The following is a 15,855-nucleotide window of genomic DNA, read 5'->3' on the forward strand; positions in this document are numbered from 1 at the left end:
AATAAGTCTTAAGTTACTCGCGATAAATAAATGAGTTCACGGACAAAAAGTGATTTTCAAAACTGGGGACACACGTTTTCCTTTTACTCATGATCCAACTTTGATCTTCCAACACAGGCAAATTACTTGTACTTCTCAACATGAAGATACAGGCTTCTGAAAAGATTTCTGAACTTTACCTTTCTGAACACTGTTGACAACAGAAGGTTTTTTTTTCACAAAACACACATCTTTAGTCACTATTATCTGAAGGACACTTTCTTCTGTTACACGGTCTCTCAAATCACTCTCACTTTAGCTGTTAGCTGTAATAGGCTTCAGCACTTTCCATACCAACTCCTTCTAGCAGCAGAGACATAGCCACGGTCTAGCCCCGGCAGTACGTCTCTCCTGCGCGCACCTCCAACCACCAACAACACTCTCCTCCTTCAACTCTTTAACTCACAAAACTCCTCCTTATTCTCCATTATGCACCACCAATCAAAACACACTTCAAACAAACTTACTTAACATAGTAACATAGTATGTAAGGCCGAATCAAGACAATGTCCATCTAGTTCAGCCTGTTTAACATCCTTGTTGATCCAGAGAAAGGCAAAAAACCTCAAGAGGCAAAAGCCAATTAGCCCTTTTGGGGGGAAATTCCTTTCCGACTCCCTAATGGCAGTCAGACTAATCCCAGGATCAACCTCTAATAGTTTCTACCTGTCTGTATACCCGAATCAACAACCCGCTGGTCACCTAAAATTTATATCCTGTAATATCCTTCCACACTAGAAAGACATCAAGTCCCTTCTTAAACTCCTCTATAGATTTAAAGACAAACAGACTTACAAATGATGGAGGGACCCTACTCTGGGTCACTACATACCTCACACATATATATATATATGTACACCGTGCTTCCCTGAAAATAAGACATTGTCTTATGTTATTTTTCCCCCCAAAAGAGGCACAGTGTCATATTTTTGGGTGGTGTCTTATACTTACCTAGTCGACGGCGTCCCAGTGCCTTGCGCTGGTCTCCAGCGCTGTGACAGGCTGCCGTGTCCTCCGCGCTGACAGCATTCTCTTCCTGGTAACGGGGCTTTGAATACCCTGCCTCCAGCAAGCACGTTCTGTGATTGGATCATGAGCGCCACTGGCTCAGCCAATCAGAGCGGGTGTTTGATGAACCAATCACAGCCATTCAGTGAAGTCATTTACTGAATGGCTGTGAATGATCGGGCGCTGGCTGTGGTTGGCTGAGCCAGAGGCACTCTTAATACAATCACAGAACTCACTTGCTGGAGGCAGGGTATTCAAAGCCCCGTTACCAGGAAGAGAATGCTGTCAGTGCGGAGGACACGGCAGCCTGTTTTCCATAGAGTTGTGGTTTCAACATACAATAATTGCAACATAAAATGCTTGTCCTGGAACCAATTAATATTGCATGTTAATGGACCACTGCTATTTCACTATCACTGTGTCCATGAATAGAATGCAAGGACTGCAGGGAAGACTAAGACACAGGCAGTAAGGCCGCATTCACACGGGTTTTCCTTGAAAAGGCCAATGCAATAGCAGGCAAAAATCGTAGGTTTACGAGTGCCTTATTGGGCAGAGTTTCTTGGACCGATATCACACTTGCCTGTCTGAATACAGCTCAGTCTAATGCAGGCATATTTTACATTGCACACTCAACAAGACCAAGTCAAAGCAGACAGAATCCTTGTATTAGTACAGTGAAGAATTTATTTCCAAACTAAGAGCAGAAGTGAAATCACTACTTATAACTGAACACTTGACAAAGAGAAATCTACAACCAGAGAACAGTTTCAGTGAGACACCTGTAGTAATCACTTTGCTGGTAAAATATTCAGCATAACTGCTAAAAACCTGAAAGCTCAGCAGCACAAAGAGTTAACAGTGTAATGACCCCACCACACCATTATTCCCTATATTATTGCCTTCATGCACAGTCCGTTCCCTCCTTATTAGTGCTTCACAAAGTATGAAAGAATGCTTACACAACCTAATATCTGTGATAGTACAGTGTAGTGAAAGGCCTGTTAAATAAACTTGCCGTTGAGCATTCTACTTCGTCAAATATGTTGCAATCTTTTTCATGAAGTTGTGTAAGACGCCCAACCTACCAACTCGTATTGCTAGAAATAACATTTGGCACCTTTAGGAAAATGATTCTAGAGACAAATCTCAAAAAGATGTAGCTTCTGCCAAGTAATAAAATTAATAATAGAGACATTATAGGTTTTTAGTGTCAGAACCCCATTAAATTATTCCTTCAGTTACAGTCATATTTAAGGCCCTATTTTAATAGGCCATAGGATAAAGCTCATATGCCTAATAGATGTGAGTTCTACCTCTGGGAACCTCAACTTTTGGGTGAATAAGCATTTTCACATGGGCATATGTCTCCACTCACAATCTCCAGTTTCTGCTGACTCCATGCATCTATAGGCTACACATTCCATTAACCACTTAAGGACCAGGGTGTTTTGGTCCTAAAAGACCAGACACTTCTCAGGGATTTTACCCATGTGGTGGTTTTGCTGCCCTATTTTTTTTTCTTAAGCTACCAAAATTATTTTTGCTGTGTTTTTTTTCCATGGCCTATAGGGCTATTTTTTAACATCTATTTTCACTGCCTTTTTGCCATTTATTGGTTTTATTAGGGGTAAAAAACAAATTACCAATGAAAAATGAAAATTGAAATGCTCTCAGAATTTCCAATGTTAGTTTAGAACTTTTTCCTGCCAAAATAAATACACAGTATTTTAGGATTCACATGTTACATTTTTTTAAACAAAATGTAAATTATTGCCACACCTAGTTAGTTAAAATGTCAGTCCATTTTTTTAAAACCATGCTCATATCCTAGATTTATTGGACAGAGAGTTGGAAATAAGGCCAAGGTTGTGCAAATTGAGTATAGAATCTGCAATTATCCGTGCTGTCCTCTTTTGGTATCCTCCTGAGGTGACCATCAGAATTGGGATGGAACGGCTCCGGGAAATGCTGAACACAATTTCATCTCTCTTTATAATTCCCTAATCATAAAAACAATACAAAAAGGATTATTCATTGTCCAAAAATTAATAACATAGCACAATGTTTATGGGAAACAGATCTTTTACTTTAGTGTAAGCAATAGTATGTATACAGTGGGATAAGGCACTGTATATTGAGAAATTTACCCTTGGGGCTCCCGTACCTTGAGATCATGAATAATTATCAAAATCAGCACTAAAGAAATCCCAATCCACAAGGGTACATGCACACAGGCTTTTAAAAGGTTGTGCCCGAGATTCTCTGACGCAACTCGCATTGGACAGATCTATGTGCTGTTCAAATTACATTGAGTTCGAGTAAAACAAAAAAAAAAAGCCTGTGTGCATACACCCATTCAAATGAATGGGCGCTATTTCCATCTGATTTTTGGACTCATTTTTCAGTCAGGATGGAATTATTGTCCATGTAAATGTAACTCATTCTTTTTGGGTAGTATGTGCTATTACCTCTATGGACTGTGATGGCCACCATGATGGGTTTCCTCAAGCCAACTTCATGGTCTACACAATAACAAACAGAACCCTACAGACACATGTCAAAGGCCTCTCACCCAGTCAACCAGAAACCTACTCTGTACTGGTGAGTGGCAAAAAGCCCAAAACAGTAATCCGTACATGGGTGTCTCTTCTTTATGCTGAAGACTCATTCCCTGGGCCACCAAGAGAGCAGCACTTAGGCTCTACGACTTTCAATTTAGATTGCCACAGGAAGCTTGTTACCACTACCAAGTCTTTGCAGCTTATAGCGCAAATAAGATTGAACATTAACTACGGGTTAACAAGATGGCTTGGGGTAGTGGTCATATGGTCCTTCATTAAGCGGAGAAGAAAATGGAGACAAAACAATATTAATACCGATATTAACAATATCAAGATCAAAGAAAAAAATTAAACAGTGCCATCACATAGTTTATCAAGTCACGAAGTGGATATGTGATTAAGTACGCTCTTAGAGGACTTTAAATGCCAAGGGCTAGACAATTTTAACAATGCCCTTTTAAGACGGCCTACAGTTGTGGTCGAGAGCCATGCAATTTGAGTCATGGTATAGTAAGAATTGTACTATAATCATGGGAATAGTAGGAAAACATCAGTCATGGAATTGCGGCACTGTTCTTTGGTGATGCAATCAAAATGACCCCACAAGACAGAGCAGTACTGCTGTCAAGAATTGAACCGATAACCTCCTGCACTCCAGTCAGTAGCTCTCACTACTGACCCATCCAGCCTTTTGGACAAGTTCCTCTGCATGACTCTAGTCTTGTTATTGTGCTCCACTGCCTTTATCAAGAGTCATCTACTAACCTGCTCCTCCTTCAAACTGTGACTACGTGATGAAGACTCCTGGCTCTCCGCCTGACTACGCTTTCTGCCTCATCCATTTGTACTGCAACTGAGATTTCCTGATAGTGACTCTTGGCATTGCATCTGACTACGCTTTCTTTTTTTTTCATTCAAATCTTTTTTATTAGAAAAAAAAAACATTTTTGTGTCCAAAGACACTTTTAACATATAATACAAAACAAAGAAACCCCCACTCTCCCCTATAAACATTCCCTATAAGTCTCTCTTGTACTGTCCCAGTACACTTTATAGAGTCCTTCATTTTCCTGTCACCATTTTTAGAGTTATTGTTTCCACATTATTCATTTTTACCTGCAATGCAAAGGTTTAGTACTGTAAGCTCTCTCTCCTCTCTCTGCCCCTCCTCGTTATCTGACTATGCTTTCTGCCTCATCCATTTGTACTGCAAACATGACTATCTGCTGACGACCTCCAGCTCCTGACTACTCTCTGATCCCACATGGCTACTACATATGCAGCTCCTATGCAGCTCCGGTAAGCCGTTACAGCTGGTGTCTGTGGGGAAGGCTACGCAAGCGTTTGGGTGGTCCTTGAAGGAGCCAATGTTCAGCCAGGTCAAACTGGCGAGGCCGCAATGGTAAGTTGTGGTGAAAGCTGGCAGGAAAGCGGGCTGGGCAACGAGGGCACTGCCCATTTGGTAAGGACTGGGCTGGCATGCAGATGGGTCCTGGCAGCCCTGAGGTAAGTCAGCTAACAACTGGTGAGGGCCGTCCCTTTGGGACAGTGCATACAGAGTCAGTCAGCAGTCTGAGGCCCAACTCAATTAGCCTTGAGAGGGCCAGGCGACAGGCAGAGGCCCGGCCCAACCATGAGATATGCAGAGCAGGAATTTGTGTCAGCACCCTGATTATCATTGCTGGTAAATAAGATGCGGTGCTAATCATGGATCTTGCTTTTCCAAGTTATGCAGTGATGTATTTTCATTTATCAGTGTAGGTTGGTTCTCAGGGAACACAGGGATGATTGTACACTGACTTAAGTGGAAAAAAAATAAGTTCAGCAAAACTGCATGTAAAAAGAATGATTGTTGACATGCCCAAGCAGATGTTTTTACAGATTTCTGAAGCTCTGCCATGCCCTCCAGGTTCAGTTTCCTAGCTACCCAATTCAGGTATTTCCAGATCTGATTTCTGTTCTATTTTCTCGCCACTTATTACTGCGCTGCGCCCCCAGCATGGGGAGAGCGCTCTGATCACAGTTCTTAAATGGCCGCTGCCACATGATCTCAATCCTCTATTATGTCTGCTAGGCCTCTGCTTAGTGCTGCAGGGCATCCTGCTTTCACGCTCTTCTTGTTTTCTTTCCTTCACCCTTTCTTCTCTCTCCTCCTCCTCCTTTCTCACCTTATTGTTATGATGCCACTGCGACTACAGAGATTGGCTTTTCTTTTCATGGGCTCATGTTGGAATGTTGTTGGGAACACTTCTCCCACTATATTTCGATATTGTTCACTATAAGTAATTGTGGACTGTGTGATATCTTGATGGAGCATATGTATTGTAGTTTTTTATCTTTTTTATTTGCGTTGCTATGCACATGTTCATTTCAAACTTTATAACTGTGAAAAATAACCTAATTATAAAAGAACAGTCTTTACATTTAGTACTGCAGTATAATATGCCATTGAAGCATTTTTAGGTTGGCTTAGGCTAGGTTGATAACAGCGCTCGGGTTCCCTTCAGTTTTCCAGTTTTCTTCTTTATCATGGGGGTACGAAAACAGGATGCTGAAACTGTCCAATGACAGAAACGAATGGTGTTTAACTAAAATGGGGTATTCTAGCTTTTGGCATTCCCTCTTGTATTTTCCTGGAGGAAACACTGCAGCATGCTGCATTATTTTGGTCAGGATTTTAGGATGGCACTGTGTAGATGTGAAATAGAGTCTTATAAGGGTTCAATACATCTGCCTAATTTTTTATAGTGAATTATTTGTTACTCACTTGAGGAGAAATTGAGAGTCCTCCGAGTGGATCTCCATCCAGAATATCTGTCCCTGCATTGTAAATAATCACATCTGGAGTGACCTCATTCAGTGCCCCCTTCACATGTGTTTCCACTTTTTCCAAATATTCTTTGTCTTCTGTGCCCCAGTCTAGTTCTATTTTCCTCTTTATTGCACCTGTTATATAAATCCAATTAATTAAATTAATATTTTTTACTATCTAAACCACATGTAAAGGCCTGAATTTTAGAAACTGTAACAAAAAAACTTTGTTACATAAAGCAGGTGCAGTTGCAAATAAAAATGGGATCTAATTATTATCCAAGTCATAATTATAGACAAACACAATTGAACTAATCACTCACAAAAAGTTGTACTGTTCATGTCTTATTGAACACATTGAGTAAACATCCATAGTGAAGAGGAGAATGGAACCCTTAAATTTAATAACCTGTAAATTGTCCTTTAGCAGAAGTCACCTCTACCAAACCTTTCCTGTAACTTCAAACAGGATTTGTACAATACCGAGGCAGAATTTTGGGGCATTCCTCATTGCAAATGTGTTTCATTTCATCAGGATTTCCAGGATGCATTGAATGAAGAGTCCGCACAGCATCTTGATAGGGTTAAAGAGTTACACCCATCTGGACTTTTATAGCATATCCACGGGATATTTAATAAAAGTCTGATGTGTCGTTTCCACACCTTTTAGGGTGTAGCACGCACTGCCCCTTCTGAGCTATATACAATGGCTGGGGTGGTCTTATGCTGTTTAAGTAACTGCCATAGAAGTCAATAGGAGTTATGGAAAGAGTGTAGCACAATGAGCTATGCTGTTTCTGTAACCCCCAATCACTTTGTATGGGAGTCATGGAAACAATGTAGCCCAGCTACCCTTTGTAAATTATTTATTTAACTGTACATTGATGTTACACTCAGGCCTTTAGGAAGGCTTTTGTAGCATTTTTAAGCTTCATGCATCTCTATAACACATCTTCTAATAATTGCTTGTAGTAAGGCATGGTTCACACTCACCAACCATTTTTGGGAATAGATTTGTCAGTAACCAATCTTTGTGTGCTTTTATTTAAAGGACAAAGCACTATGAATCTTGTATATCCAATCTCACAGTAAGGAAATCACAATGCAGCAAAGCCCTGCCAAACTTCAGTGGAAAAATAGGCAGAAGATTTTCCTGATAAAGTGGCAGGATTATTGATAACATCATTGGGCACTGGCTTCTGCAGCAGGGTGTTGCTTCAGCTGCACTGCATTTTCACTACTGTGGGACCATATCCGAAACAAACAGCTTTTCTTATTCACTTTCTTCCTGCGCTGTGGATGTTTACTCAAGTGCTCAATAAAAGACATGGAAGGTGTAAATGATTGCCTGTTATTAGTTCAGTTAGTTTGTGCTTGTCTATTATTATAACATTTTATTTGTAATCAATGTTAAAATCCAGGTAATTCCAAGGGGTTCAATTACCTTTTCTTGCAAGTGTATATTCAAAAACGTTCTGGTATTAAAAAAAAAAGTTAATACTTTGAACAATGTTTGAAATACCGTATAAAACTGAATGCCAAATGGCTCATAATAAAATGCCGAGTGTTCATCGCAAGATTTCTATAACACAGTTTCTAAAGCTTCTTTCACACAAGCGGATATCAGCTGGCCGTTTTCATGGCCGGCAGATACACACTACATCGGTTGAGAAAAATTTGGTGAATGGGCGCACAAATCAAATGTTTCTGCGCCTGTTCAGATGGCCTGGTGAGCCCGGCGCAAATGCACCAAGCTCACCAGGCCGTCTTCCATTTCCCCTCCCTCCACATCGCAGGCTCACCTCTCTTCCTCCCTGCTCGTTCTGTGCAATGGGAGGTGCGGGACGAGGTGGAGTTAAGCGCTAGTCTGCCCCGCCTCCTCTCATTGATGGCTATGGATAAGGGGTGGATGCTTAGCTCCGCCCCCATCCTGCCCCTTATCCATAACATCAATGGGAGAAGGCGGGGCGGACCGGCGCTTGGCTTTGCCCCTGTTCCACCCCCTCCCATTGCACAGAACGAGCACGAAGGAAGACAGGTGAGCCTGCACGGGGAAAGGAGAACAGAGGGAGGGAGTTTAGCAGCCAGGCTGCTAAACTCCCTCCCACTTACAGCCGCTGTCATGGGCTCCCATAGGAGCCCATGCAACGACCGACGTATTCTGGCCCAAAACATAGTTCCAGAACTATGTTTTGGGTCTGACGTAAAAACGTCCAGCGCTATATTGGCTTGGCCGGGCGTTTTTACGTCTCGCAAATTCGCCCATGTGATTTGATGCATTGGAATCCAATGCATCTGATCACAGTGCATATCGGCCGTCCGTGAAAAGGCCGGCCGATATGCGCTCATGTGAAAGAAGCCTCAGTCTGTTGCAACTTTTTCATTTTGCCAATTTAAGTACTATAGGCAGGTTTATCTGATACATAAATTTATTAAAACATTTCTAGGATTAGGGTTCCTCCAAAATCAAAATTCTACTTTAAACTATGCAGCACACAGTAAGCGCGGGTTCAGAAATTGCTGGTGCCCCATGTGAACAAAACCACATCGATACAGGCTAGGTGGTTTCTAAGTAGACTGCTCAGCTGCATGATTTTGCTGGTAATACTGCAGCCTTAGGCCTCATTTAGACAAGCATTTTCTCACAGTTATTAGCCGTGAGAATACGTTGCTGGAAAATCAGGACCATGTAAAGCATTGGATCCCATTGCATTCATTTTTAGCCAGGCACTAATATTACCACAAAGATTAGGTTTTAAATGAACTTGATGATTACATACGCTTGGCAAATGTATCTCCAGGGTATATGTGACGATTGTACATGTCCATGATGTACACCCTTTTATCATCTATGAAATCTCTGGCATGTCCATTACCCTAATAAAATGAAAGAAAATAGGGGATTTTCAGACAAAGAATATATAAAGCATATACATATCCAGAATTACTATGAATGCCCTAAATGTGCCACAATCTGTATTGTGAATTATCATTACTTAATACAACCAGTTGTTTGCTTTCATCTCTCTACTCCAAGTAATATTTTACATCAGGAATATGATCTTGATTTTTTTCTAAATAATGTCTGAAAGCAGTTATCTGAAATGTTAAAGTTTACCTAATTTAGGCTAGGGCTACATAGCAACTTTGGCCATGACACAGATCGCATGGGCAAAGATGGCAGTGCTACACACTACATTCAAACATAATGGAAGTACATGTGGTCGCATAACGACTCAGGTTACTGCGACCTGCAGGTAGCAAGAAATCCAGTGTTTGATGATTTCTTGAGTTATGTGGGTCATGGTAAGTTGCGAGTCAGTGTAATCACAATCACTTTCATTATGCTTTGACGTACATGGAAACATTGCAATTTTAAGCCATGCAATCCATGTCACAGCAAACTAACTGTGTAGCTGTAGCCTAAATGTATTGTCTCACCACAGACAAGTCTGTCAGTAGTGGTATCTAGCAGCCGAGGCCCCAGCAAGTAGCTGAAAATTGTAGGGGAAGTTGCCATGTGCTGATCATGTCCCGCTGGAGAAGATTGGCTGTCCATGTAATGTAATCTTGGTAGTAGCCCTCCACTCTGCTGGTTCACATAGTAGCCCCCTTCCTTCTACGAGGTCACATGCCCTAATAAGAAAATGAATGATGAATGACAGCTGATCACTGGGGATAGAGAAGCAAGACTTGCAATGATCAGCAGATCACTGGATCAGCTTCCATTTAAAATGGGTTGGTCTTTGGGAGACAGGTTCTTAAAACCTATAAGAGATCTGATGACATTAATATAATACATAGTTGAGTACCTGATGGGCATCCAGGTCAATTATGGTCGCTTTAGAAACACCTTCAACACGCTCGAATAAGAACTATAAAAATATAAAAAATCATTGATTGTTGTTTACTCTTCTAAATATACAGCAGTAATAACTCAATGGTCTGCATTTATTACAAAACCAGAAGAGAACTTGATCGGACGTCAGCATTTCGAAATATGCATGTTTTTTATTCCAAGCCAAACATATACAAAACTTGTATACAGTTTTTTGAAGTGCTGGCATCCCGTTAAGTTTTCTTCTGCTATTGCATTGCATCTGGAAGAGTTGAGGACTGACTATGTGGAACAGCCTGCTGCATTGATCCATTTGTGGGGCACAAGTGATACTCTTACATTTCTATTTTCTCGCTAGGTCTAGTCCACATTAGTTAGTTTACGCCATGCTTTTAGAATTATACAGTATAGAAATTACAGTCTCAATCGCATACTGTACGTATTACTCTGCCGTTTTCCCCTTAGAGCATTACTTCGAAATGAGAATTCTGTCTTACAGAGGAACTATACGCCAAAACACAAAGGGTCTATGGTTACATAATACACCATGTACTATAGTGCAGGAGAAGAGCAAGTTCCAACAGAGACTTTCTGACTTCAGAGAGAAATTTTGTGCCAGGGAGTGACTCCGTATATACTCTAGGGCTCATATATAAAACATGCAATGGCAAGCAAACAGAATCCTTCTTTCTGATTTTCACTTTTCACCCATGAGTTCCATGGCTTCCTGATATCACAATACAGCTCTATTCCTCATTGCCACTGATTGACCTACAAAATAAGACCCTATAACTATAAGGTGTCTGAAGCCACTTACCACACTACATACTAAACCTACAGGAATCACCAAAGCTCTAAATCACACATCTAACATTGTGTGGCAAAGCAGTACATGGAATGACCTGCAGAGGGCTTGAGAACAGGCTTCGCTGTGTGCTAATCAACAAGAACAGCTGCATGGAAGTGTCTGCATGAGTTAAAACCTCCAGATACATTGAGTTCTACCTTACTGAAATCCAGAGCAGAGCTGCTGCAGGAGATATTTCCTGGTAGAGAAGCTGAGAGAAAGCTGAAAGCCTGAGGTCTGTGGCAGAGCAGGCTGTGATACTGCCAATGAGTCTGACAGGGAAGGACGCCCCTAGACTGACGCCCAGTTGGGTATGCTGATGGAAAGTGCTGCGTCATTAGGCCACTGTGTTAGATAGGAGAGTATCCTATGTCAGTTAGTAGCCAGACGTCTAGGATTCTGTTGTTATTTCATACATGTGTGCACTGTGACTAACAGTGTGAAGCTTGTTACCTTTGTTATCCATTATTGCTGCCATAATAAATGGACTTCCTAAGTTAAACACCAATTCTAGTCTGCATATGGGTCATTGAAGTGCGGCCACCCACCTAGGTGGAGGAAAGGTGGCGATCCTGCAAGGTGACTAATCCTCAAGTTTTCACAATTGCCATTAAAAAACACAAACTTTATTGAACACACAGATGTTCAAAAAGACATTAAAAAGGTGGAATGAACATTAAAAAAAAAAAAATTAATACCACCAGGTCAGCACTCATGTTTCATATATTGCTGCACACATGCCAAACTATAATCAAAGTAGAGGTATAAAGCCTTATTACTACACAATAAGGGGCCCGTCACAGCAGATGAGTACAGTAGATGAAAACGCATGTAAATTAGAGTAGAGTGTTACTACCAATACTGAACACTGTGGTAGTTATGGCCTGATGTGTGTTTTGCTATCGCTTCCTTTTGGGGTGCGAGCGGGTGGGGTGTGGGAATGACTTGAAGATGCTGTCTTTAAGTATTTAAACCATCAGCAGCCAATGGAAAAAGCTCCCATTCAGCTGTAGACACTTTGGATGAGATTTGTTTAAATTTAGTACCCTCACCAAAGCAGATATTGAACTGCGGCATGGATTGTAAATCCACAGCATGTCTGTTTTCTATCTTGTTTTCTAAATAAAGCTCTATAAAAGTTATACCTCATGAACTATACCTTGATAGCTAATGTGATGTCAGCATATGCACAAAATCCTCCACCTTTGTCACCGGAACAGTGATGAAAGCCTCCACCTTAAAAAAATAAAAGACAGACCTTCAAAAGACAAACCTGTGCAGAGTACTTTAGGGAGAACAGCCTTGGCAGAAGCCATCTTGCATGGGACGGATCTATAGCCATTGCTCAATCTCTAGACATATTGGACTAGACATATATATCTTCTTAGACACATAGGACTAGATGTCATGATGTTTAAGGCTAAGTTTACACAGCGACTCTGACTGGGACACACATCGAGCGTCCACAGATTGCAGTATCCCAATGCAAACATAATGCAGCCTAATGAAAGTGAATGTGGTCACGTTGCAACCCACAAGTTGCCGAAAATCACAACATGTTGGACTTCTTGTGAGTGTTGTGGTAATTTACAGGTTGCAGCGTGACCATTAGGTTGTGATGTATCATCCAGAGATTGCAAACACGATTTCTTTGTTTTGTTTTTTACTAATTTGTTTTGAGTTGATACATTCTGGGAAACACAACTATTTTTTTATACCAGTGATGGAGCTGTAGGATATCTGTATATGTATTTTTTGTGTGCCAAATTGTAGTTTCCACTGGTACGATTTCAAGAGACATAGATCCCATTGATTATCTTTTATTTCTCTTTATGGTGGGAAAGTGTGAGTGTGTGTGTGTGGGGGGGGGGGGGGCGGAGGTGCTTGAAGTAATAAAAGGGATATACTTTTTAAAATTTTTGAGAGCATTCATTATGTGGGTTAATCTTGTAATTTTAAAGCACAAGTAAATGTAATATTTTATTTTTTCAATTTAATCAACCTTTTCACAATAATTTTTATTCCCACCATAGGACTTGGACTTGCGATTGTTTGACCACTTACATAATACAAACTACATGTATTGCAGTGTATTATGCCTGTCAGGCAACCCAAACAGTTCCTAAGCACACACCATCTCCATGTCGTATATTTACAGCTCTGGGCATTAGGTACACAGTGTTACACCAGTGCTGCAATTGTATGACTGATGTTGCCAAGTGGTTTAAAAGACTCTGTCATTATCTTGTTGCATCTCTCTAAGAGCACCATAAGGTAGTGGCGGTAACACTGATTATAGTGATATGTCTGCTGTGTGGATCTGTGCAGTAGTTTTTGAAGAACTTGCCTTTTATCAGTAGCAGCAAAGGCATAGAGGACGACCTAAAGTAGTCCTGGATATTCATGAGCTGCAGACTAGATACACCCATCTGCACTCCAGCCTCAGATTGACTGCTGTCTGCCTATTATTGTGCATAGAGAGAACTGTGAATCAGTGGCTGGAGGGCGAGATGAATGTGGCTAATCTGCAGCTCATGAATATGCAGGACTAGTACCAGTGTTTCTGGTGGCACAATAGGTCACTTACTAATATAATATAGTGAAAGGGATTGGAGTTGGTCACAGGTCCGAAACCAACAGAGCTGGACAGCAGCCATGTGCTTACGGTACCTGTGATGATGCCACCATCATGTGATCAGTCCCCAGGTCTCGGAGCTCTGCCCCGATTACATGACTGTGACATCATCACAGGTCCTGTAAGCACACAGCTGCTGTAAAGCTCTGCATGTTTTAGGACCTGCGGTGACATCACTGTCATGTGATCAGGGGCAGAGATCAGAGCCCCGGTGACTGATCACATGACTGTGACATCATCATATGTAACTCACACCGCCACTCAGACAGATTATTGTTAGTATTTTAACTTGTTTAGTATCTGACTGCTACTAATAAAATGCAAGTTTCTCCCAAACTACTGCACAGATACACATAGCAGGCATATCAGATGCGTTCAAAAGTGGTAAATTGCGCAAAAATAGAACAAACAGCGCTCAGAAATCGTGGCGTTAGAAACGCCACGTTCGAGCACGTCTGTAAAGCCCTATTGAAATCAATTGTGGCGTTGTACCATGGTTAGCGCTGCGCTTGGGTCACTGCATTAATCATGGTAAAAAGTGGTGTGTGTGAGAGTGGCCTTACAGTTTATGATACCCTCTTATAATCCCTTTTTTTTATAATTAAAATAAAATTATTACCTTTGGGCTTTTTTAATGAAGGAGTCCAAGAGTCCCAACTTGGGAAATCGCAACAAAGATACCAAAAACTTTAACTTTACCCACAGCATGACCGCCAATGTAGTGAACACCCTGTATCCATGCAAGTATTAAAGGTTAAAAGAGAAGAAACCTTAGATTTTCAAGAGAAAAGGAGTTATATATATTTAATGCAGTATTAGGGCAGTCAACCCACCGACAACATATCTTATTAAATTGGGCAGGGCAACCTCGAGCCATGTATGTCAGTTTATATAGAGGGATAATACCATTTAACGCATGCAGCCAGGCAGCTCTAGTATGGTTTTTTTGTGATGTTTCCAGTTAAGCAATATAACTTTTTTTAGTGTAAAAAAGCAGCAATCTGTATAGAATGTGTGTTGTTGAGTCAACCAGAAGGTCTTCCACAAGGCCAGAGGCAGATTTTAGGTTGTAAGATATGCAGGGATCCCAAGTTTGCTTCTATAAACTCAAAAATATCCCACCAATAAGTCTGTAAGAATATCCTGCCAAAACATATGCACGATTGTGTCCATACTCAGACATCTTGGTCACTCCGCACCAGGGGATACGTTTAGTCTGTCCCTAGCACTAATTAGAGGAGGCCCAAAGCTGGCCAAGAGGCCACTCTAGTCATCCGAGTCCAGGTCTGCTATATCCGAGCCCCATTTATCAAGAGTCCTATCCTTCAGTGAAGCAAGGCTATGTGTCAGTTGTCTATAAAACAAAAGAGCGGCTTTAGAAAATTGGCCATCAGTGCCAAGTCCTTTAACCTGGTCAAAGCAAAGAGGATTTTTAGGTCCCCAAATTGGGCTCTCAGGGCATGTTGAAGTTGAAAGTACCTAAAGAGGGATTGGTGGGAAGGCCAAAATGTATCTGCAATTGTGAGAAGGTATGGAGATTGCCCCCCTCGACTACATCCGAGAGGGTAGTGATTTCATGACACCTCCAGACGATGGTGTCTGGCATGCATTTTAAGTGCGGAAGATTGGGATTGTTCCATAGGGTATTATGAGAGGACCATTTGGTTGCCTCATCAGGTATCAAATGGAGGGCGATATTGCAGACTTTGAGAGTCACCTACATGTAGGTAGGGTACGTAGACGTGAGGCCGGGACCTTTAGCAGTAAGGTTTTCAGGCTTTTAGTCAGGACCTACTATTTTGCATTTAAGCCCTACCACTGTGTTGTAATCAGTGGAGGACAGCTACCACCCAACACATACCAACTGGCTAGCTAAATAGTAACTGTGGAAGTGCGGAAGGGCCAGCCCCCACCCCAGCCTCCTCTACAAGCAAGCAAAGGATTTCCAGTTTGATTCTAAATAAACACTTTTTAGAGATTTTTCTTATGTGTTTATAGCTAAAGGCTTGTGAACCTGGATGCAAAAGTTCAGCATGAGGGCTCGCCCACAACTGTCCTCTGCTTCTATAGGTCTCTCTTAGGCCTCTTGCACACGGACGAGTCAGATTCCGCA

General features: G+C 41.4%; 1 protein-coding gene across 1 annotated transcript in view; it reads right to left on the reverse strand.

Moving 5' to 3' along the window:
* Window positions 1-1,717: 1,717 nt before the first annotated feature.
* HDAC11 (histone deacetylase 11) overlaps window positions 1,718-15,855 on the reverse strand; it is a 36,065-nt gene continuing 21,927 nt past the window's right edge. The window contains exons 6-10 of the mRNA XM_066596447.1: window positions 12,267-12,343; window positions 10,235-10,297; window positions 9,203-9,299; window positions 6,379-6,557; window positions 1,718-3,050 (exon numbers count right to left, since the gene is read on the reverse strand). Coding sequence (XP_066452544.1) covers window positions 2,871-3,050; window positions 6,379-6,557; window positions 9,203-9,299; window positions 10,235-10,297; window positions 12,267-12,343 — 596 coding nt within the window. The 3' untranslated portion in view covers window positions 1,718-2,870. The remainder of the gene's footprint in view (window positions 3,051-6,378; window positions 6,558-9,202; window positions 9,300-10,234; window positions 10,298-12,266; window positions 12,344-15,855) is intronic.

This window comes from Eleutherodactylus coqui, chromosome 3, assembly GCF_035609145.1.
Source record: "Eleutherodactylus coqui strain aEleCoq1 chromosome 3, aEleCoq1.hap1, whole genome shotgun sequence".
NCBI classification, from domain to species: Eukaryota; Metazoa; Chordata; class Amphibia; order Anura; family Eleutherodactylidae; genus Eleutherodactylus; species Eleutherodactylus coqui.